Here is a 25152-nt window from a genome sequence, read left to right as displayed (position 1 = left end):
GTACCTAATAAAGTGGCTGTTGACTGTATTATAATTTTAGAAAAAATAAAACTTTTAACCAACCAACCAAAAAAGTAATGCCAATGTTGAAAAAAATCTAACTAATGCACTGAACTCCTCTGAAAACAAGGAATGAAAATAACATTTTAAAAACTGCACAGAAATATGATAACTCATAGTAATGCTCTCCTCATTATGCAGATATAGATTTAATTGTAAAACAGAGGTAGATGCATAACATCGTACTGCTGTGATATGGCCTGAAAAACAGCTATTTCTCACTGTAACTAAGGAACCTGTAAGCACTGAGATAAAACCCTGTCTGGAAGCTGTCAGTAAGACTCAGAATATTAAAAAAATAAAAAATAAAAAATAAAAAAATCACATTGTAGCCGCAGGGGTGTTCATGTTCTTTGTTACAAGTCTGCATAACTGATTTTACCTGGTCTCTGGAGGCATTATCGATCTCAGCAGCTAGAGACTGAGCCTTGGTCTGTGTGGCAAACAAATTCTTGGCTTCATGCAGGCTGAGGCTGATGATCTGACCGTTCAGGTCCTCGTTCTGCTCTCTAAGCTTCTGGTTCTCCTAAAATGCAAAATCAGGGGAGGAGGTGGAGGACAGAGAGCGAGAAAGGACAAGATAAGTTCCTAGGCCATAAAAGTGCACTAAAATGACTTTTTAAAAAAAAGAAAAGACCACTACTCAAGCCACACTCAACCCATTTGACAAAGCACTGCGGTTGGTAGCAGCAAACTCAGCAATGCACGTCTATGTTTGCAGCACCTACGAGATGTAACATGGGTTATGCGTGTTACAGAACAAACTCTTCCCTGCTTTTTCTGGTGTGTTATGAAAGCTCCACAATCAAGTTGCCTTAAACTGCTGACAAGAGGTCAGTTTGCGTTTCCCTTAAGTCTATCCTTAAACATTAGTGAGGGAACTGCAGCGCCCGGTCAGCATGGACAACTTCACTCTACTCCATTGTCGTGATTAGTGGTTAATCGGTAGGTCAGAGGTCACGGAGGCAATTTTACCATCAGACCGGGACGGAGCCGAGCCCCAGTCAACACCAGGTGCTGGTATTCAGGGGGAAGAAAGTCCTGGGACACAAATCGCTGGACACACACACACAGACATTTACAAAAAGGTGCACAGGCAAGCATAAGAGAGTGAATTCATCCTTCTCGTGGGTGAACAGAGGCCGTGATCCATCACATATAAAACACAGACAGTTTTATTACTTGTCCGAATTCAAAAGACATGCTGGTAACTCTGCTGGGAGGAGCAGATTTAGAGAAAGACAGGACACAAAGGCAGAATGAAACTACTGCTATTACTCCTTTACTTGCTTGCTTGCAAGGTGTGACAAGTTTGGCTCGAAGCCAGGAGGACATGGACCGTATCATGTTAAGTCACTGATAAAACGGACACTGAATGAATCAGCAGTTCTGGCCGGCTGTGCCATTTAAAAGTTACCTCAAGGCCACGTGGGTTTGATAACTCCAGATTTTTATGGTGCCTTTGTCTGGCTTAGGAACATCAAAGCGACATTTCTAATGCATATGAACTCGTGATAAAAAGTCACACAAAAGCTTCTGCACAACTGCTTTTATGCATCTTATCTGAGAGGACATCTGAAAAACACTTTCATCTACTTGCTTATCTCTAATGTTTGCTTTACACCAGGTCTGGCCACTTAACAGGACTGCAACAATAAGATCTGCCTTGTAACTGTAGCAGGCAAAATGTCAGACAAACAGATCTTAAGGAAAAGATAAAGATCACATATCCTCTGCAGCTGGCACGGCATTTAGCAATGCTGAACTTCTCTTTAATGGTTAAAAGATCGGCACAGTACATCGGGGGATCACAGCAGTTCTAATGCACAACAATGTATTCTGGCTGAATGTAGTCTGTGACACTATATGCTCAATTTTCATCTTTTGGTTGTAGCCACAAAAACAGCTTCATGTACACAAGCAGAAAGGTTTATGTTCCTCTGGCAGCCAGTTAGCTGTGTTAAACGTTGTGGAGGTGTACTTCAGAAAAAGTTAAAATACAAAAGGTGCTCATGAAAAGTTGTAAAACTGTATGTGATAACAGTGTATTTTTTTGAGCTGAATTTCTATTTCTAGGGGCGATTACTGTACTGAATGCATCATTCAGCGTGATAGACAGTGGAAACATATACATATGAGCCAATAACTTATAAAATCAGTCAAAAATATTCACATTCAACGCTGAATCAATCAAGTCTAAGAAGCCAGGGTACATGAACTGCTACTCTAATCAAATGAAACATGAATAATCTGTAAATATATATTCATACATTACGTTACATTCAGTCTGTGGCAGCTTAATCTGTACTTCTTACTTCTGTGCATCTACCACCTCCACATGCATGAAAAGCTCCACATAAACACATTTCAAAAAGCAGAAACTCCTCATTTCTGTCATACGATCAAATCAAAACAGCATTTAGATATTTTTGAAAATCCTTAGATTGCTTACATACATTGACTGAAGGATTGTAGAAAGTTTTAAACACTGTTTCATATTCTTATTGTTCATTATTCATAACAAACAGTCTTAAAGCACATTCATTAGCAACAATACTCGCTGAACTGCCTATGCCCAACAGAGCATTTCATCAGTACCTGTTTGAGCCTCTTGACTTCATGCTCTAGCTCCACCTCCCTGCTCCTGTTGTTGAAGTCTGAGAGCCCCGTGGAGGAGCTTGGCCTCCGGCCTGACCTCTCTGCATCCAGCTTGAAGACCTGCAAGTGTTCCAGCTCTCGACGCAGGTCCTCTATCAGCTATGCAGCACAGAAAGAACGAATGAAAAACGTTATATAATGTGCAGAGGCAGCATATTGTAGGTGTAAGTGTATGAGTTGACATAAATGCTGCGAGAGACTGGTTACAGAGAAACTGAATGAGCAACATAACAAACAATCACACCTTGCTGTGTGTGTCTGGTTACATAAAATACTTCCTCCTACCTCCTGCATGGCATCCTTTTCTTTCTGGAACTGATGTCTATTTTGTTTCAGTTTGTCCATCATTTTCTTGTAAAGATCCATCTCATCCTTCAGGCGCAGGCTGGTATCCTCCAGCTTATCTGTCATCCTTTGCTTCTCCTAAGGATAGCCATATATACACACAGCTATAGTTTGAACTTTATTTTCCTTTATTTATCTGTGTGTTTGGTATTCAGGGTCATGGGAGTGCATTTCTGTTGAGCAAACAAGTTTTAGCACCAAGATAAAGTTTGCATTTATATTCTGTGATAAATTGCTTGCACAACATTTTGTAAGCTAGAGTCGGGTTTGGTGTCATTTGCATAGATACAAGTTCATAAATGAGGTGTGGTTCAAAACTAAGACGCTATCTCCACAGATATAATTACTGGCGTCTCTCTTTGGCTTTGTGAATGTTGAAGGAGTTGTCGCTGTGCTCACAGGCGTGGATAGAAATGAGAAAACCCGCCGCGTTCGCAAGAGAAACAGACACCAAACTGCAGAGATTCACACACACACAACCGATGACAGACAACTACTTAACCTTTTAAAGCCTAAGCCATGAAATAAATGGCAGAAAAATAATTTTTTGGAAAATAGAGTGTTTACTGCACCTTCTGACAAAATGTTTTAAAAAATAAATTACATAATAATTTGCAAATATGAGTTTTAACATGTATCATATTTTCCACATAAGGTGGTTTTTTGTTGTTGCAATTTGTTCATTAAAAATGCATTGTGCAATTTCTTTTGGTTTTTCAGAAAAAAAAAAAGTATACTGATGGTGTAAAAGTCTCAAAAACTCACAAAGACCCATGTATCAACTATAATACATCTGGCTTTAAAAGGTTAAATGACCAACACAGGAAATACAGCCGGAAACGTAAGCAACACTTACCTCATCCAGCTTCTCTGTCTGCGACTTGAGTCGGTTCATGTTAAGGGACATCTCATTATTCTCCTCCTCCAGCTGCTTAACTCTACAGACACAAAATCCCTTATGTCAGCGTGCATTTCTATAGTGTGGCACACAGTCAGCTAAGGCACTGGTTTGGGTAAAATACATGCTGTAGCTGTCCAGAGGCAGATGACTAAAACCCTGGGAGGACTCTCAGAGCTGTTAAGCATTTAGTTCTCCATTTTGCATTTATTTTCTTAAGCGAGCAGGGACATAAACATCATTATCCAAGATATGGTCGGTGTCTAATTCTCTCCGATTATTATTGAACTATAATGAGTTTCACATATTTACATAAAAAAAGATAATGCACAAATAATTGGGAAATGTGCTCAGCAAATTGTGCAACTGTGTGTTTCTCACCGGTTGGTCAGCAGCTCTATCTGTGTGTTCCTGTCTCTCTCCAGCTTGCTGTAAGCCTCTCTGTGGCGTCTCAGGCCCTCCTGCACACTTTGCTCTGCCCGGGTCTCTTGGTCTTTCAGCTGCTCCTCCAGCTCATGAACCCTGATGATGACGATGATGAACGCATCAGACAACATGATTTATTTTTTTGTTGCAAAGCATTAAAACCAAGCTTACTTTGGAAATGACTAAATGCTGCTGCAATTTTACATGAGTAATTTCAGTCAAATTATCTGCCCTTCATTTTCTTTTGTGCTGCTATAAATTAGACTAGATTCAACTTTAATGAGACTGTGCTGAGGATTGTACAAAGCCAGTGAAATGCAGTTAGCTGGAAGAGAACAGTCTATATACAGAAGTGCAAATGCAAATATACAGCAGCACTTTAAGTATGTTGGCATGTACAGCGAGTATAGCATATATGAGCATAAATAGTGTTGTCAGTGAAGAGATGTGTATGTATAAATTACATGCATGTTACATAATTTTATGCTTATGTTAAGATAAGACTAGTACAAAGGGGAAACAAAGTCCTCTACCTGTGCACTAGCTGAGTGTTCTCCTGCTTCAGTTTGGACTTGAGGTCACTGTTCAGCACGATCTCATTCTCCAGTTCTGCCACCTTCTTCTCAAGAGAAGTGACCTGAGAGAAAAACAAACTGTGAAATTACACCAGAAACTAAATTAAATGTTACAATCCTATGCATCCCATGCATCTAAATTAGGTAATAAAGTTAACAGGGCAAGTTTGTAATTGAAAACAGATTCATAATGTTTTCTTTTTAACTTAGGTTTGCAAATGTAAGAACTGACAGAAATTAGTAAATGTTGCATTTTTAACATGCTGGAGGTGAGTGTTTAGTATCTCAGTTTTTCACTTCCACTGAAAATACTAGATCTGACATGATCACATCCAATGAGGAATCGACTTTTGTTTAAAAAAAACGCAGTCATACAAATCACCACATGGAGCAAACTAACAGAAGGAAACATAAAGTCATACCTTCTCATTGATGTCGGTGTCGCAGGAGTCGATGCTGTCTCGGAAAAGGTCCTCTGTGCTGCCGTTACTGCTGCTCAAGTTGCTGTTGTGGAGCAGCTGCCTGCTCGAACAAACAGATAACAGCTTAGAGAATATGCTCGGAATAGATCCAGGCAATGACCGGTTCTGGGTGTTTATGTTTCTGCAGCGAAGCTGCTGCAAGGTAACCCAGATATAGGACACTACAGTGCCAAAGAAAAGAAGCTGCTGCAAACAGGATTAACATGAGCATTCTCACACTCACACCCACACAGGTGTGTGTACATCTGGCTGTGATATTTATGTCATAATGTAGTTTTTAGCTTCCCCATTGTAAACTGATGGAATAACGTGGGAAAAACAAGCTGCTGGCCTATTACTGAGATTAGCAACAGAGAGGAGAGGAAACAAAAAGGAGAAAGGGCAGAAGAACAGTTAAAGAGAGCCATAAAGTGAAAGCAGCCATCAAACCAGACAGAGGAGAAAGTAAGAAGAACAGGGAGACAGCCAAGCCTTATATTGAATACATAGATCAGGCCCGACAGGCCATTTTCACTCTGTCACTATAACTCAATTTCTGTGGCTGAAAATAGGACAAAAGCCTAGATACAAAACATCTCACCCACTACAGACCAACAGTCCATGTAGTGGGCCACTCCTGCCACTAAAAAAAGATGATGTCAAACTCGTTTCCTCAGCTCTGAGACAAAAAACAAAAGTTTGTACAGTGTTCTTGGCTCTATAATTCTTTGAATAACTAGTTAGTAATTAACCTATTTAGTGTTTGCAGTGATAGGACAGCTGAGAGATCAGGAAGCACTAGTTGATAATCTTGCTCTGTGTACGTCACTATGTCAACAAGATCGCACAAGCACGTGTAGGGCAGGCTGTATAATGCATAAACACGCAGAGGACAACTGAGTGACTTTGCCTGTAACGCACAGAAGCACATGCATGTGGACACAAATGCAAAGGTGAAAAGCCTACCTTCCAAAAGCAGTGCTGGAGATTTTCCTGTTGGGGCTACAAGGAGAAGAACAAGATTTCAGATTCTTTTCAGTCAATCATCATCATCTGTCCAGACACATAGCTCAACAATACAGTGGATGTAACCACTAATTTTAGCCATTTAGTGCGAGAGAGAGTAGGAAGCATTGGAAAAATGATCGCTGAAGGTCACTATTAATATTATTTTAGCCCTTGGTGAACAGGGCTTTCTGTCAGCTCTAGAGGGGGGACAAAGGCCCAAAGAGTTTCTGTATGATGTGCCTGGGATTCACATTAGATTAATAAAAATGAGCAAACACACTGCAGGGTTACCCAGTTGACAGCTGACACTGATATAAAGCGAACATCATCATTAAGTCCTGGCACAAAACACTAGGCTTTCAAGGCTGGAGGATAAACAAAGTTAACGCAGCAGAATAGAGTGCAATTCGACCATTTTTATAAAAACAGCCTATTCTGTGCAAAAAATGATCACTGTTGTCTCTACAGTATGACTATGGGGCTTATGTGTGATGATGTCATACAGTTTCTCCTTGCTAACAGTTTAAGAACAAGATGCACTGTTTCCTTACAGCTAATGTTTCAGTTAAACTCACACCAACTCATGACTCCAAGGTGCCCAGTTCTTAAAAGAAAAACAAGCCCAGACCATCATCCCTCTACCTCTGTGCTTGGCAGTTGTTTTGAGGCGTTTGTGGTTTGTTCAGAGTCTGAGATGTAGCTCTAAGGTTTTTTTAAAAAATATTTTTGCAATTCCTCTTATTTTGGGGTGAATTTATCCCTCCTGGGAAGAATGGCAGCTGTTTTGAATGCATCTCCTTTCAGAATAATGGACTTGACATGATTTGGAAATGGCTTTAAAATCCTTCTCAGATTGATGGGCAGCAAAAATTGTGTCACTAAGATGCATCACTGCCACAGACCTGAATGCACCAGCCTAGCAAAGTGCCAAAGCCTCTGCTTTTACAGAGGTGCTCACACTTCCTGGTGATCAGTTAATCAGGTGTGTTTGATAAGCAGCGCCTGGCAGTGACTTTGCCTCTTAGGTGCTGTGGGAGAAGTAAGGGTATGATAAGTTTTTCACAGGACTGTACAGAGTGGTTTGAAGATTTTTCCCCCCATGATACACCAGTGTGTGAATGTGTGTGTGAATGGGTGAATGACTGAATGTAGTGTAAAGCGCTTTGGGGTCCATAGGGACTAAGTAAAGCGCTATACAAATACAGGCCATTTACCATGACTTTACATTCAGTAGAAACAAATGTAAATTCATGTGAAAGGTTTGAAATTTATTCCCTATATATTTTTTATCTACACAAATTGCAAACATATGTTACAGTACGAGACTTTATCTAAAAGCTCATTCAGTCTGTAATTTACCAGCATTCTTACGTACAAAATTGAAAAATAAACAACAATCATCTGTAGCATTGTTTATAAAACAGAATCCCAAAATAGCATTATAAGCAGGTAATAGATGAACGCATTCACCAATCCAAGCATATGTTTTACAGCCTTAAATTACTTGAATGTATTTGCTATTAAATATAATAAGAGCTCAGACAAAAATCTGAAGGTTTGGATAACCTGTTCAATTCTTTACCATCCTGAACCTCATCAAACTCAGTCTCTAAATTAATACCCCTTTATTAACACAGCCCTTCTGTGAAGACCTAACACTACTCTGCCTGCGACTGGCTTGTGCTTGTCAGGGTCGGATACACGAAAACATGAAAAATAACTGTATGTGGATGTGGGTGTGTTTTTCAAACGCTGACACAGACGACAGGGAACAGAAGCAGCACGTCTCACAATGCATTCGAGAATTTCAGCTTTGGATTTTATTACATTTCTATTTTGGTAAAAACATTTACCCGCCAGCATGGCAGCTAAACTTCGGTGATTGACACACCAAATGAAAAAACTATCCGGGTGACAATTTAAGAGCCTGTTTACAAAACATAAAACATTGTCTAAGCAACTTTATGTTGTGCTTAAATGGTTAACCCTTAATGAACTCTGACCATAGGAGAAGAATATAAACAAGTAATTCTTTAAATCTTTTAAGCCTTCTCTATTGCAGTATCTACGAGGGACTAACCCCCATAGAGTCCAACATCCATGTTTCAAATTGTACTCTAAGACATTTTTCTTAGTTGAATTTTCTAAAAAGTGTGCGTCTGGATGCCTGTGCATGTGTGTATTTGTGTTTCCAGGTGGACTGTACAGTTATTAATGGTCACTGCGGATTATGTTTCTAATAATAGTTTCCCTATTACAATGGGCGGTGAGGTAAGCTCAGGAGTGACAGCCTTACATAACGATCAATTAGAGTTTGTGTGTGAGCATGTGGAGAGATGATGTGTTCAGTCATGTGTGAAACCAGGCGAGGAATCATTTAAGACTCTGTAACAATGTGAGATCATTCACATTAAATGACAGTTTAAGAAAAAGAGCCACAGATAACAGTGTCTCCTGGGTCAGTACAATGTGAGTGGATGAATACACTTTAAATTCGGGATAGTTCACTTACGAGCTGACAGCATCTGTTTCTTCTCACGTAACAGTAGGGTGGATCCTTCCTGTCTCTTGTATAAATGAATTATTGTCTTCTATGTTTAGACAAATTACCTGCCAGGATAAATAACTCTAATTTCCAAAGAAACAAGGCATGTGTGCTCTTGTTTCGAAGCTTCTGCTAGTGGGAAATGTGTACTCTGCCTGGGAAAATTGCAGACTACGAAGGATTTTTGGAAATTATTAAATTATAAGATGACATCACTGTGTGTATGCGTTATGCGTGTCCTACCTGTTTGCTTTCAGGTTTTTGAGGCGAGCATCCAGGTCATTTAGCAGGTTGACCTTTTTACTGCACTGAGAACAGTAGACATCCGTCATTTCTCCGGTGTAATGGTGACGCACCTTACGAGGAGTCTGACCCGCACTATCAACACAAAGACACACAGTAACATAGACACAGTTACTGAAACCAATCAGACCATTTATCAAGAAATAGCGAATGATGCACTCTGGACCTTATTTACATTTAATCATTAGTTATTATTTGGATTATTGTAGGTTATTTACCTTACAATATAAAGCATCTTGACAACTGTTGTTGTTATTTGGAGCTATATAAGTAAAACTGAATTAAATTGAACCTCTCACGAAAACAAAAAATAACAACATTGTTGCCCATCTATTGCTGGATTATCACTTTTAAGGTCTGATCTGAACATAAACCGCACAATCTTCATGTAGTTCGGAATAACTTTGTGAAATCGTGTTCGTTACTCCTAAAAAAGTCAAAACAGTTCGACATTAAGTTTTAAGCATTCCTCTAATCTTCTTCTTTTTTTTTTTTACTTTAAGATCAATATCTTGACTAGAAACTAGAAATTGTACTTTTTGCAGACGGTTATTCAAATGTCTTTGCTGTTCTGAGCTGTCTAAAAGTTCTTGTAAATCTGGGCCTCATTTTGAATTTAAATCTCCCTGCCAACTCCATTTGATAAGTTTTATCTGCTTGGTATGTGTGAAAGGAGCATGGTGCTGTAAAGCCAGTCTTTCAGCTGGGAGACGTAATCCCATTAAACACGGGCTTTTGATGAATATTAATGTGGCCTTAAGGGCAAAAACTCCTAAGCTACAGTGCTACAGTCAAAACTCTGAATAATATGAAGTTGGTACTATTCTAGGACAGAGACTGCACCCTCCCAGTCTGTGGTTCCCTTTGCCCCAAGTGATTTAGTAGGAATACTGAATCATAGCAATAATGAGACACTTACAGAGGGTTAATTCTTTCGAATCACTCTATGTCAAACACATCAGGACATAAAATTATCAATTTGTCATCACTGTTTTGGTAAACCCTTTAGTTTGTGCAGCAATTAGTATAAGAAAGCTCAAATAAAATGACTTAATTCAATGTTTGCAGATTTATAGTTTCTTTTGATGATGCAGGCAGGAGCACGTGTTTGTGATGTTTTAATGTTCAAGCATTTGACTGATGCAGGATTTCTGGTTCCACATTTGTTCCCATTTCCACAGATTTTAGGCAAAGCAGAGATTATAGGAATCCAACCAACCCCAAGTTTGCACACAGTTCTCAAACAAAGCAAGATCAAGTTGCCAACGAGCCACATGCTACGCGCAAGCTGAATTTTGTTGGTTAAAAAGATGGCTAGAACAGGAAAGAGGAAACCACGGCAGGTTTCACTACGAAGAAAAAGACGAGTGGAAAAAACCCCCCATCAAAAATAGAAAATAAAACACAAAAAGAAAAAAAGAATGCTTCTTTCCCTGCTGCTTCACTTTCACTGTTGTCTTTCCACAACAGGGTCTAAGCTAAAAAAGCCAGCAACAGCACAAACATGAACAAAAGTGAGCCAAATTACTGGTTCCTGGCTGCATACCTTTGACACTGCGTCATACAAGAGTGTGCTGTCATATCTGGCGCTGCAAAGATCTGTGCAGCACCCGCAGTACCAATATTGTAACATGTCGGGTCTTTTAGCAGACAACTCCACCACAATGAATGTCCAAAACAACACTGTCCATATAAAAGCAGTCAATTGTTGAAATAAGATTCAACTGGGACCTGATGAATAATAGACTACAATGAATAAAAGAAATGGGTCTGCTACACGTTACACCTACAGGAACTGCTCTGTCATGAAAACTAATGCCGTGAAGCTCCCAGCACACAGTATTTGTGCTGATGTTAATGCCAGAGGAGGTTTGGAACTCTTAAGCTATTGAGCCAGCACAGCGTTGGCGACTTTTAAACACTATGCACCTCAGCACTTGGCAACCTTGCTCTGTAACTTTATGTGGTCTCCCAGTTTGTGGCCGAGTTGCTGTGGTTCCTAAATGTGTCAGCTTTGAATAAATATCTCTTACAAGTGATTGTGGAATCTGTAGAAGGGAGGAAATTTCACAAACCAACTTGTAGCAATGGTGGATTCCTGTTACAGCAAAATGCCTCAGAGAGCTCTTTAGAATGACCCATTCTTTCACAAATGTTTGCAAAGGCAGACTCCACGGTCAGGTGCTTGATCTCATATACCTGTCCCAGTGGGACTGAAAACACCCGAATCCACAAAATAGCTACAGTGGGGCAAAAAAGTATTTAGTCAGCCACCGATTGTGCAAGTTCCCCCACCTAAAATGATGAAAGAGGTCAGTAATTTGCACCAGAGGTACACTTCAACTGTGAGAGACAGAATGTGGAAAAAAAAATCCATGAATCCACATGGTAGGATTTGTAAAGAATTTATTCGTAAATTAGGGTGGAAAATAAGTATTTGGTCACCTCAAACAAGGAAAATCTCTGGCTCTCACAGACCTGTAACGTCTTCTGTAAGAAGCTTTTCTGTCCCCCACTCGTTACCTGTATGAATGGCACCTGTTTGAACTCATCATCTGTATAAAAGACACCTGTCCACAGCCTCAAACAGTCAGACTCCAAACTCCGCCATGGCCAAGACCAAAGAGCTTTCGAAGGACACCAGGAAAAGTATTGTAGACCTGCACCAGACTGGGAAGAGTGAATCTACAATAGGCAAGCAGCTTGGTGTGAAAAAATCAACTGTGGGAGCAATCATCAGAAAATGGAAGACATACAAGACCACTGATAATCTCCCTCGATCTGGGGCTCCACGCAAGATCTCATCCCGTGGGGTCAAAATGATCATGAGAACGGTGAGCAAAGATCCCAGAACCACACGGGGGGACCTGGTGAATGACCTGCAGAGAGCTGGGACCAAAGTAACAAAGGTCACCATCAGTAACACACTACAACGGCAGGGAATCAAATCCCGCAGTGCCAGACGTGTTCCGCTGCTGAAGCCAGTGCATGTCCAGGCCCGTCTGAAGTTTGCCAGAGAGCACATGGATGATACAGCAGAGGATTGGGAGAATGTCATGTGGTCAGATGAAACCAAAGTAGAACTTTTTGGTATAAACTCAACTCGTCGTGTTTGGAGGAAGAAGAATACTGAGTTGCATCCCAAGAACACCATACCTACTGTGAAGCATGGGGGTGGAAACATCATGCTATGGGGCTGTTTTTCTGCCAAGGGGACAGGACGACTGATCCGTGTTAAGGACAGAATGAATGGGGCCATGTATCGTGAGATTTTGAGCCAAAACCTCCTTCCATCAGTGAGAACTTTGAAGATGAAACGAGGCTGGGTCTTCCAACATGACAATGATCCAAAACACACCGCCCGGGCAACAAAGGAGTGGCTCCGTAAGAAGCATTTGAAAGTCCTGGAGTGGCCTAGCCAGTCTCCAGACCTCAACCCCATAGAAACTCTGTGGCGGGAGTTGAAAGTCCGTGTTTCTCGGCGACAGCCCCAAAACATCACTGCTCTCGAGAAGATCTGCATGGAGGAATGGGCCAAAATACCAGCTACTGTGTGTGCAAACCTGGTAAAGACCTATAGTAAACGTTTGACCTCTGTTATTGCCAACAAAGGTTATGTTACAAAGTATTGAGTTGTATTTTTGTTATTGACCAAATACTTATTTTCCACCCTGATTTACGAATAAATTCTTTACAAATCCTACCATGTGGATTCATGGATTTTTTTTTTTCACATTCTGTCTCTCACAGTTGAAGTGTACCTCTGGTGCAAATTACTGACCTCTGTCATCATTTTAGGTGGGGGAACTTGCACAATCGGTGGCTGACTAAATACTTTTTTGCCCCACTGTACAAGTATGTTTTTTAATGTCACGATTTTCACTACATTGAGGATCAGCATTAACACTGAATATAGTTATGAATGTAGAATGTAGTCTTATAGTTACGAGTACCCCAACATGAAAAAAAATGTTTTTCTTTAGCTCGCTCCCACCTCGAGGGCACAGATGAGCCAAGGTCGGAATAACCGTTGGTACGAGCCTCGTCGTCCGGACAAGGGCTGCTGGGAGTGTAGTCCGGCTCCTCCCCTTCTCCGTAGTCTTCAAACTGCTCCTCGTACAGAGAAGCCGACGAACGTGTTGACAGGTCAGAGGTCACAGAGATACTGGTCTGACCGCACCTGAAGAAAGAGAGGGAGATGTTGGCTCCATAATCTGAAGTTGTCTTTATTTTCGATATAAATTGAAATGGAGAAGTTTCTAGCTCAACTTCATCCACTTCTCCCAGTGTGCACAGAGAAGAGATTATAGTCTGAAGATGGTAAAGCTCCAGTCGGGTCAAGTAATAAAGTCGTTCTGTATATGCTAAGTGCTGCCGGAGCTCTAACTGCATCCAAATAAACAAAACTGCTTCATATGCAAGTAATGCAAATAATGGCACTTTTATGGTAACAGATCCTACTTTACTTTGACTCTAGAACTTATATTTCTCATGAGAATAAATGCATTAAATAGAGGAACTGGCAGTGGCTGTCAGACTTAGGAATTTTAGAGAATATAACAAAACAGGAGCATCAAGCTCAAAGAAACAACACAGAGCAAAGTCTGTGAAACAAACTAAAAGACATCTGAATGAACCTGAAAGTGAAGTGATCACGAATCAGTGACAAAAACAGAATGTGTAAGTTAAAAATGACCCAAGACTGCTTACTTCTCCCCGGGAAAAAAGAGATCCCCTAGTGTGTCTTCCTTGTCTCCCAGTCTGGTGAGCCCGTCTGAGGTTTCCGAACCCTGAGTGCTTTCCACAGCGCTGTCTCTGTCCGATTCCCTCTCCTTGCCTTCGTCTGCCACCTCCTCCTCAGGCTCCTCCACCTCTTCTGGGAACAGCTGGCACTCACGGACGGGGTCAGGATAGGCCCGCGTGCACATGATGACCGGACAAACCTGATCCTCCTCAGCACCCTGCAGAAGCCAGAAGGGGACAAGCACAGATTAGCATCAGTTTGAACAAGGCCACACAATTATTAGTAGCGAAAGACAAGATAAACAAAATATTTGCCCTGAATGATATCCCAAATGTCTTAAGTTTAAAACATCAAAGTATGATCTTTAGAGTTTGTACCAGAGAATTTAAAGCATTTTTGGACCTCAACTGAACCACCTCCAGGCCTCAGTATCAGAGACTTTTGTGTTTTGAAGCTATCAGAAGTAGACAATGAATGCATACACACCGGCATCATTTCCATAAGCTTATCTAATGTCAAAACATATATTTCTACATCCCCAAAACTGTCAGTGGAGTTAAAATCTAGACTTTGTTGTGGCCAAGCCATCTGTGATACCATATTCAGGTATTCTGACCTCCGTTTATTTGGGGCCATAACATTAGACTTTAGATTATGATCTGAACAATGCCAGATCATAATCCTGCCCCTACAGGCTTGTAGGACAGGGACAAGGCATTATCTGCTTCTCGTCATACTCTAATGTGCCCATCACTCTGGAAAAGGGTAAATCTGGACTCATCTGCCCATGTGACCTTTTTCCATCCCTTCAGAGTAGAATCTTAATGTGCCCTGACAAACTGAAGCCTTTTTCTGATTAATTTGACTGATAAGTGCTTTTCTTAAGGCTAAACAGCTGTTTATTCCCTTTGTAAGTGTGAAAATGCTCACACTCAAACACAGTACTGCTGATATTTTCTGATTTAATCTCACAAAATTTTCTCCAATTGCGATCATTAAAAAAATTAAATCGGACAGTTCTTAACCTATATTCATGCAGTTTCAGCAACATCTTTAAGTTGTTTTTTTTATCTGACGCAGGCCACTAACGTGACCCGTCTAAGCCACAGTAAAAGGTTTTCCATGACAATGTTCATGTCCATGTCTCTTTACAATGAGAAACTACTCACTGCATCACTGAAGGTTAAATAACCTGTTTCCAGTCAAAACATAAGAATCACTGCAGTGATTATCCAGTGGAGGGCTCTCACCTATTTGCTTAGTAGCCACAATGCCCAAGGGGGCAAAACTGTAAAAAATTGAATGCTTTTATGGGTCGTCTGACATTTCAGGTCTTCTAAAGCTGTAACTCTCACGAATACCACCACTGTCACAGTTATTTTCACCTTCAGGCATAAAGAGGTCAAACAATTTAACTGACTATATTATGGCAAATCATGGAAATATTTTTACTCCTTTACAGTGCAGAGCACGATAGTGTATCTAGATAATATACCATAAATCTGCAAGTAGGAAGAATCAAAAATGAGCAAATGCAACCAGAGGCATTCAATGTTTTGCAGTTGTTTATATCTGAATAATGTTTTATATATTAGACAGTGGAGTTCGTGTTGAGTTCACTGTTTTTAGCAGGGCTGTTCAGTCATTTGATTTCCCACTTAGTAAATTCCTTCACTGTGGGAATCATCCTAAGTTCACACCAGGGGGGTCTGGAGGTCTACGGGGGTGAAAGGGTGATGGGCCAGAGGTCATGGGTCTCACTCCTTCTTGTTTCACCCTCCAAAAATCTGGTCTAATGCAACAGAGAACAAAGCCTTATCTCAGCATGACCGAACAGCTGAAACATGGAGGAGCAGGACAAAGAATGAGGGGCAGGTGAAGAGGTGGATAACGAGAAGAGAGAGCAGGGTAAGTAATATGTTTTAGAGAGTCAGGAAATTGGAAAAGTGGGTGGGAGAGTGAATAACGAGCTAACGAGGGAGGTGAAGGAATAATGCAACAATGCAATGAGAGACTGGAAAGGAGCTAGCAGTACAGTGTGTATGAGGATGAGATTAGTCAAAGAATGAGCCATGGGAATAAAAGAGATGCAAGACAGGAGGACAGGCAACACAGCAGAGGATAGTCAGGTTAGTTTGTAACAACATTGCAAACAAAGGATTAAAGAATCTCTGCACCTCTCTCGCTCTCAAAAACTCTATGTGCTTATTTGGATTCAAACCAGAAATAGTGAGGAGCTACAGTATACCCAAAGTTTCCACAGAATATCTCCATTGCTTCATTTGATGAAGTGTGATGTAGTGGTGATAACTGTCACAAAGCATTCTGCAGGTTCAAACAAAAGCCTTTCTGTGTAGTGCTTCAATGATGCTTTGGCTTTCTTCCACAGTCCAAAGGCACGCATATTATGTTAATGTATAAATTAGGCCTGTGATGGACTGTTGACCCTAACTCAATAACCGTTATGGATGGATGGATGGACTGTGCAAGAGCAGCTTAACGGTTTTATTTTGATGGTCAAAGAGTTTAACAGCTGAAAAATAGTTAAAATCACACTGCATACTGTATAACTTTCCTTTAAATGCTGTAAATCAATTCTATAACAGAAGATAAATGCTGTTTGTACTTAAAAGGTCTTGTGAAAATTACAATGCTGTTATAAAGCATTAATAAACAAAGACTAATTATGCATGTAAGTCCACTGGAAAACAAAGTTTCAGATGATTATAAAATTATGAGGAAGGATTTTGCATGTATGCTTATGGAGAAGTAAATAAAAAAAAGTAGCCTATCCATTTACAACACAAACTGAGGCACTGCATCATCACAAAGAGCCAACATGGGGTGTGAGTCACAGAGAATAAAACAAAGGATAAAGGTCTCTTTAGCATTCCTTCCCTGCAGCAGAGAAAGAGAAACAGTGTGCGGCAAGGAAGCAGGCAGCCCCACTCTCGGTACTCTGTTCTGCAACAATTCAGAAAACCGAACAAGCTAACACAGTGGGCGACGTGACACCTGCTGTGAAGAGACAAGAGAAGGTTTTTCAAATGCTCCTCAGCAGAGGCTGGAAATGTCAGAAATCACGCCCATGCAAAGAATATACCATCAACACTACAGTGTTATACTGACATTAACTGGAAAGCTTTACTTTACTCGGAACACCATGCATTGTTGTGGTAATAAAGGCGTAATAATAAACTTTGTCCAAAGTAAACATTTTGACACGCTGCCTTTTTTGTGTCATTTACATTCATTTTGGTACCGAAATGTGAGACAATATGGGTTATACGCTGAATACAAACCTAAAGATAAGACCAGAGGAAATGAAAGTAACTTGGAGACATACAAGCTGCCAAAATGACAAAGAGAAACCACATGACTTGCCCTTTTAATTAGGTGATATGGTGCATGAAGACGGCATATAACCGACACCAGATCTCCATACAGACATGTAAAAAAATAATTTCACTTCATCGCCACAGTTGTGGATACATTTGGGAGATTTAACTGTAACTGATTAATGTGCAGAAAGGTCCAATCAGAACAGTCAAATTAAATATGAAATAATGAAATATTGGTTTGCGGGGAGAAAAACGTAAACTTGCCAAGAGATCATCTTTGTGGGGGGGGGGGGTCACCAAAACAGTGGATCATCTGACTTCATGTCCTCCTTCACCACAGCCATGAAAGTCATCTGCAATCTTCCACCTTTCCCCATGTTTGGCATCTCCATATTCAACATGCCCCCACCATCTCAGCCTCGCCTCACTAACCATGTCTCCAACCTGCTCAACCCAAGCTCTCCCTCTGATGTATTACTACTAAAGAGTGTATTCATAATATTCACAATGAAATTAATTTGGTGCCAACGCATCCTCGGCATTCAGTTCATCCAGGAAGATCACGTGGTATCATTTGGGCTGCAAACTCGAGACAAAGATGCTGCTGGACAGTTACATCCTACAGTGTTTGCTTCTTCAACCAGAAACACTTTGTACTCTACATGTCACTTTGAGCTACCCTGATGAGACTGCTAAAAAGTGATGATTAAGGAAGGAGCTTTGCCTATGAGTGCATGTTTGTATGCGTTTACTGAACGCTTCTGTTTATACCCGCCTGCTCCAGAACAGCCAGGGGGCTTCAACTGCCAAAACATGAGCCTACCGAGCATTTTGAGTTGCTCGAATCCCTGAAGCAAAAAAATAAAAAAATAAAGCTGGCCTGCCAAACAGCATCTGAACTGCCACTGGCTTTGAACTGACGAACTGAGGATGCCAAGATCTGCTGTACTTTTAAATGTAGCTGTTCGATCTGAAGGCTGGCATGCCTTCACATCTCATTTGGCACATTTGGCCAAAAGAGGATCTTTTTTAAAATCCAGATATTAAATGTTTGATTTGACCAAATCAGTCATATTATTCATAAATTATCAATACCTCCCCCCAAAAATAAACATTAAAAACAATTTAAACAATGTTGTACGCATCCAGCTTCTGCTGTAATACTGCACAGCACGAACGTTGTCATACACAGATCTCAATATTTAAATCAAACTGGAAAAATACTTTCTGATCTCTTCGTGAGCCTGTTGCTGCAGGGGTCTGACCCAGTTAAAATACAGACGTCCTATCGTTCCTTTCCTGCTCTTCTCCCAAGCGAGGCCAACATCAGCAACAGAGCAAGATGGAGAGATGAAGGCGAGAGAACAATCAGTACCTTCCTGCAAGGCCTTTTGTTAGTTGAGGTTTCTGTTCACTGCAGACTATACAGTAAGTGTATTTGTTTGCAAGCTAAAGATAGTTTCCTGTGTGTTACAGTATTTGTGTGTATGCTCATCATCCAGCCATCCCTTAGTAAAGCCATGTCTAGTAACCATACAGGGTTTGAAAACAAACTAGCCAACTACAAATCACTGTAGATGTGCTAACATAAAGTCGATTGATTGTCATTTATTTATAATAAGTAGTGTTTTTAAGTATGCCATTACATGCTACTAAACATTTTGAAATACAGACAGAATTGTGCAGAATCAGTCATGTATAAGAAAAGGAAGAGAATGCACTAATATCAGACATTATTTATATTCACTGCAACAATCTAAGCAGCGAGGAGTAAAGAGATAAGAAGACAGAAAATGAACAGCAGAGAGAAACAAAAGGGGAAAAAAATAGAGAGCAACCAAATGTAAATTAAACCAACTAAAATAAGCACTGCTATTCCTTTCAAAACTTTTGAGTTTTTTTTAAATAAACATAATAATTTTACAATCATAAACTTTCAGCTGAGCTTGGTAGTGACATTAGTTTTTCAGCTGAGACTGCATGACATAATGCCAGTGCGCAACCCTGAAACTCACAACACTGAGTCATGTGCTTTTTGTGCTAGAGTTGTTGAGCAACATTTCAGAAGATTAAGCAATAAAAAAAACACAGTGACATACAAATGATATTACTGCACAGCCATTACCCTTGTAATACTAGAGTATTAGTTACCAGGGAGGCAAACAGTGCACAGTAATCTCTCATTACAAAATGCGGGTGTGTAACAGATTATAAGAAAGGAGAGAAACATCCAGATGTGTTCTTGTTATACAATTACACAAAGTGTTGCTACTAATATTCACACCCAGCATTTTCCCAGTGTTGTGACATGAAGTCAAAAGACCCATCCACATACAAGATGCAAAAGCGACTCAATCAGGTAAAATGGGAATAAAGGCAATAAAACAGAGTGAGTACAGCACAAAAAGATCAACTCTATTAATTATAACTATAGTAAATCATCATGATTAAAGTACACAATCAAACGGTGTTAAAAAACACAAACCCAGTCCTAGAGAGGCTTCAGAAGACATATTCAAGCTGGCAAAAGAGCTGAGTAAAAGTTTAAGTTTACCTTTGAAAACCTCAACACGCCGGGCGGTGAATCAATGATTTGGTTTCAGTTATCGAGAAAACAATGTACTCACAGCTCTAAGTCTTGGATCCCAGTACAAACGGAAGCTTTATGATCAAAAAAGCTCAGGTTTGTTAAAAATACATTTAACCTATGAACTTGAAATGATTTTAAAGACGTACGGGAGAGATTGGTATCTCGTTTGCATAAAGAACATAGGGATATCTGAACAGTCTTGATTTTACAGAATCTGGGTGTTGTCCTAGAAAAGAAGGAAGGTGGAATCCGGTGGTGGTAAACCTATCTTGGGGTATGCTACAAGTACTGTATTTGCTTTGCCTGGGCAGTAAAGCCTAGCAGAAGAAAGATGCCTGCTGTAGCTGAAGAGGACCCCAGAGTGTCGTTATGTTGGACCCTGAGGCAACAACAACAAGCAGGCCGATCATGAGCAGAGGTGCGGCTCTCTGAGGAGGTATCGACTAAATTAATCGGCGCTTTGCGCTGTTAGCAAGTTTTTGCAAAAATCCAGACTGCTAAGTGACCACTCAGTCCAGGTACCTTATTATGGGTTATGAGCTGAGGGAACATTAAGGACAAATTGATGACTCCCACAGAATGGTCTCTACATCTTTTTAACCCGAGCAGTGTCAGCGTCAGTGAAGGCGAACGATAGAGTACCCTTCTTTTCAGAATTTGTGTACAGCCTAGTAAAATTTCTTTAAACCTCAGAAAGAGCTGTCACAGTGCAACTTTTCCCATTTCAATTGCTTTCAAGGATGGTTTGTGCTAACAAGATGGCAAAATTGAGATGTTTTTTCTAAAGCAATTTCAGGACTATTTTGCCTATAATGTTAAAAGAAAAGACTGGTTACATTTTAAACAAACCGTTAGCGCATTCACACTTTGCCTTAGGCAACAATATTCTCCAAATCAAGCGTGTTCACTCTGCATCTGCAGCTGTGCACTCTCATACATTTCTTCCAAAAAAAGTTTGCTGTAAGCACACTGAATGAGTCTTTTTCAGTATAATTAACACATGGCTACAATACATCCTTGTGCATAATAAAAGCTCACAATGCACATATGCAAAACACTCACACAAATAGTGACAGCAACTTCAGTCTCTCATTCAGCAGGTTGGAAAACAACTACAACGTTATTATGACCACAATTAAAGAGATTCACATCTTCTCGCGCCAATTTAGTCTATGCTGAGTGCTGAAGGTCGATACCATTTTAGTGCTGAACAAATCATTAATCTGCTCTTCTGGTAAAGAGGAGAATTATGTTGACAGCCATGCATTTCAAGAATTAAGTGATGTTAAAAGAAGGCGACGACTGGTTTAAACATAAGTCTTGATTCAAGTCGACTGCTTTACATATTTCAATCATTTGAAGTTTAATTTTATTCAGGAGACATTGCAGTTTGTAATGACTTTAAGAGAGTAGGATCTTTTTCTGGGTACCACCCTTTAAGGATATTTAAAGAACATATTTGTGGGATGTCATATGAGCAAAGCCAGATTAAAGGGATTATACGTCTCAATAAGGCTTTAAAAAGGTGTTGTTCCAGCTGCAGGTTTGTGGAATAACTAGTTCGACAGTAACCACCTTTTTGTTGTCTTATTGAGCAAAACAAGTGTCGTGCGGTACAAAGAGAAGGCTTAACAAAGATGGAGTGCTACGCCACTTTGAAGAGGGTTTGGATGAGCAGACGCACGAACTGCTGTCGAGTGGATCGATCCAAACCAATGAAGCTTTGATTTAGAGTGAGTCAGCAGTAAAAGGACCGGAGGATAAGTAGAAGAGTGAGAGGCAGAATGAAAGGGGGCAAGATGGAAGAGAAAATGGAAAATGGGATTGAAGGAGAAGAGCAGGATGGGAAATCCAGACTGAGAGCTGCAGTGTCTCCCTGCTTGCGTTTGTCAGACTGAGCCACAGAGATAAGAGGCGTTTCTCTGCAGAGGCTCCCCCCCCCCCCCCCCCCCCATTTCTCGCTCTTTGTTCAGTTTACTCTCTATTCTCCAAACATCTATTTGCTCCTCGTTTGTTAGCGCCACAAAAGTATTCACCTAAAACCTGAAAAGTTAAGCTTTCGCTTTGATATGCAGCATTTTGACTGTTGCCGTCTGGTGCTTTGATTACCTTGAGCCTCTGATCCTGTCAGAGAAGCAGCTCTGGTACAGATGGAGTGCAAAAAGGCTTTATAAGAACTTAAAAGGCTACAGTTACAAATAAATAAATGGTGAAATAACTTGTTAGCAAATAATAAATTTTTTTTAACCTTTGTTTGATGATCGTCTTTGTAGCCTCATTTATTTATTTATTTTTTTTGGGGGGGGGGGGGGGGGGGGGGCGCACAAAATTATCACTAGGTTAATCTATGAAGCAAATAACCATTCGGTTTTCCTTGAGTTGATGAGAGACAGTTGCAGCCACACCTACATGTATTCCTTAAACATCTGCTCGTTGTGTTTAATGTGCATGTTTCTGCCTGTGTAACTGCCTTACTCAGATTCAACAGTAAGCATTATTCTTCCTGAATCATATCTGACTCATGTTTAAACTCTGTTTGTTTAGGTCAACGCTGTTTGAAATGCTGTGTGAATTAAACACACAAATACACACACGTCTAACTGAAATGCTGAAACATGAGGAAACCATGAGACTCTTTACAGCCTCACTGTCTTCTTGCGCATTCATCACCAGGCCATAACCATAACTGAAACATGGGGGGGAAAAAAGACGTTTGTTTCAGGTAGCTACTTGAGTTACAAGAAATGCCACACTGGACAAAGGACACTGTAGGGAGGGACTGCAGACGCACACTGGAGACTCTGTGGAGGTACGTTCAGTGAAACGCGAACGCCCCTAGAGTTAAAACGCTGTGCATGTGTCAGTATTTGCTTCTGTATTTCTGAATTGACTGAATGAAGATGAAATCCGATTCCGTTTAGACGGTTCAAGGTACGTTCAGTTAATAAAAACAGGGAGAACCTGAAATACATCCCATGATTAATGTGCCAGAGTTCATTGTGTTCATAAATTTGAGAACTGCATGTCTGTAAAGTGACAAAACAGTGAGGACAAGCAGCTTGTAAAAACGACTGCTATATGATTCTGATCAGAGTTATATTTGTCATTAGTTTTAATTTTGAATTTTTAGTTTCGATTCAGTTGAGTTTGAAGTGTTTTAGAGCGACTTGGCTTATCTCAGTGTATTTATTTATTTGGTTGACAATGTTTAGTTTTGGTTTAGTTTTTGTTGAAGATGCACTGATCTGATATTTGGATTAAATATCGCTTTGACTTGAAAGACTAAATGACATGAAGGAAGCTAAGAGCAAGGGAGGAGCAGTTTGGTGACGTTTCAAGTGACTCAACTTTATTTTTATGTTGGCAGATGCTCTCATTTTAACTTCAAGCTTCAGTCAGATGTTTCAACATGACTGAAAAGTTTTTACTATAGCCATGTAACACAATTTTATTCTACATATAGTAGGGTTGTCAAACATAAGGCCCGGGGGCCAGATTAAGTCTGGCAAAGACTCCAGTCTGGTTCACTGGATGGCTTTAGTGAAGGAGGGCACAAATATTGAACTTCAATGTATTTTCACAAGTTTTACAACTTTTAAAAGGCCTTCCTGATTGCCATTCACTCTGCACCAAAACTAGAGATAAACAATAAAAATTAACACACTGAAAAAAGTTCCTGTTTTTTCACTATTTTCTATAGAAATTTCTTTTTTCTTTTATTTTAACAATTGGTCCACTGGGGCAAAAAAATGGACATTACTTAATGTGACACTTGTGACTGTGATACATTGAGAAAACAGCCACAGGCTTAAATGTTTGCAGTGGGCAACAGTATATAAACTCTTATGGAAACTTAATTAATGTTATACCTTGTAGTAACATCAGCAGGCTACTCGGCAACCATCCTAACATTTGACTCGGTGTTAACTCAACAAAATACAATGTCAACAATTTAAATAAACATCTGCCATCACCATGTCAACACGTTCAAAATTAATAAATGAGTTTATGTTTAAATACGTGGAATGATCATTTGGTTTCGGTATTTAATTGGGTATCAAAAATCGTGCAGTTTTAATTGGTATTGGTGCAAACTACTACTTTCCTGGTATCCTGACATCCCTTTTTTATCATCAGGCAGGGGTTTTTTTTTTTGGACAGGAAGACTTTTGTGTACATGTTGGTTACCTACAGTACTTGGTACCAGCAGACCCTTGAAGCCAAAGCTCGAAACTAGAAAAGTGCAAATTTGGTTTATCTTCAGTTTCTGTGTTAGTTTTCTATTTTTAATATAATGTGGGGGTTTGGCATCAGGGACAAGTTCAGATAGATAAGATATCATAATAGAAACAATACTTCATCTCATGTACACATCCTCATTTCAACATGCACCAAAGCCTCCTGAAGCTTGCAGAGTTGATAAATTTCACTACACTGAAAAAAAACATAAAACTAAGGACATCAGTTTAGTTTTAGTTAAATGTTGTTTCTCACTGTTGCTGGTGACACTGATATTTACCAATAAAGCATGTGTGTCGGTTTTCAAACACTTCATAATGATAAATAATAATAAAAATATATCTTATATATAATGACAACGATATAAAAAGCAGGTCCAATTTGAGCAGTGATTAAAGCCCAGTGACCGTCTGTTTCATCTTGAAAAATGAAACTGTTAAAATGAAAATAGTTGTGTAAGCATCTGTCACAATCATTTAAGTTTAACCCAAGGTATATGTTACGAGGAAGTGCAATTATGAGAAGCTGTCACACAAAGTGGGTAGTTGTGAATTAGCTCATTTGCCCTTGGTTTGACATGTGCTATGTGCTCCTGCCAAACAAAACAAAGGAGTTGGCATTAGCTGGCAGAAGTCATATCAAAACCACGCATGCTTTCCTGTAAGTACTCCAGTCAATGACTGTAAGAGATGCGGCAAATTCAAACGACTGCTTTATCAGTCTAAAACCCAGAGATATAAAACACGAAAAAAAAGGAGAAAATAATTACTCTCAATCATATTTTTATCCATTATATACTTAAACAATTAATAAACCATCAAATCTGATGACTGTTTCATCTTTTTGTCCTCAGCGTTGCAATCCACTGATTAATGCTTCCCTTGAATTATCATCGTCACCAACAAAAAGAGAAGTTAGTTATCTTTCCAGAAAAGAGGAAAAACTGACTCATTTGGAGT

The 25152-nt window shown here is 39.9% G+C and overlaps 1 protein-coding gene across 2 annotated transcripts in view; it reads right to left on the bottom strand.

The window, feature by feature from the left end:
- rab11fip4b (RAB11 family interacting protein 4 (class II) b) overlaps window positions 1-25152 on the bottom strand; it is a 30275-nt gene that overhangs the window by 2858 nt on the left and 2265 nt on the right. Inside the window, exons 2-13 of one of the 2 annotated variants that reach the window (XM_085410163.1) lie at window positions 13990-14240; window positions 13274-13459; window positions 9220-9354; window positions 6390-6425; window positions 5385-5484; window positions 4921-5024; window positions 4343-4483; window positions 3920-4001; window positions 3004-3141; window positions 2659-2817; window positions 1036-1116; window positions 443-586 (exon numbers count right to left, since the gene is read on the bottom strand). In XM_085410163.1, coding sequence (XP_085266289.1) covers window positions 443-586; window positions 1036-1116; window positions 2659-2817; window positions 3004-3141; window positions 3920-4001; window positions 4343-4483; window positions 4921-5024; window positions 5385-5484; window positions 6390-6425; window positions 9220-9354; window positions 13274-13459; window positions 13990-14240 — 1557 coding nt within the window. The remainder of the gene's footprint in view (window positions 1-442; window positions 587-1035; window positions 1117-2658; window positions 2818-3003; window positions 3142-3919; window positions 4002-4342; window positions 4484-4920; window positions 5025-5384; window positions 5485-6389; window positions 6426-9219; window positions 9355-13273; window positions 13460-13989; window positions 14241-25152) is intronic. The other variant, XM_085410162.1, reaches the window with a different exon arrangement.

This window comes from Rhamphochromis longiceps, linkage group LG6 (genome assembly GCF_057381845.1).
Source record: "Rhamphochromis longiceps isolate RC_006_pf linkage group LG6, R_longiceps_female_GT1.1, whole genome shotgun sequence".
Lineage (NCBI taxonomy): Eukaryota > Metazoa > Chordata > Actinopteri > Cichliformes > Cichlidae > Rhamphochromis > Rhamphochromis longiceps.
This window is presented reverse-complemented; position numbering and strand designations above follow the sequence as displayed.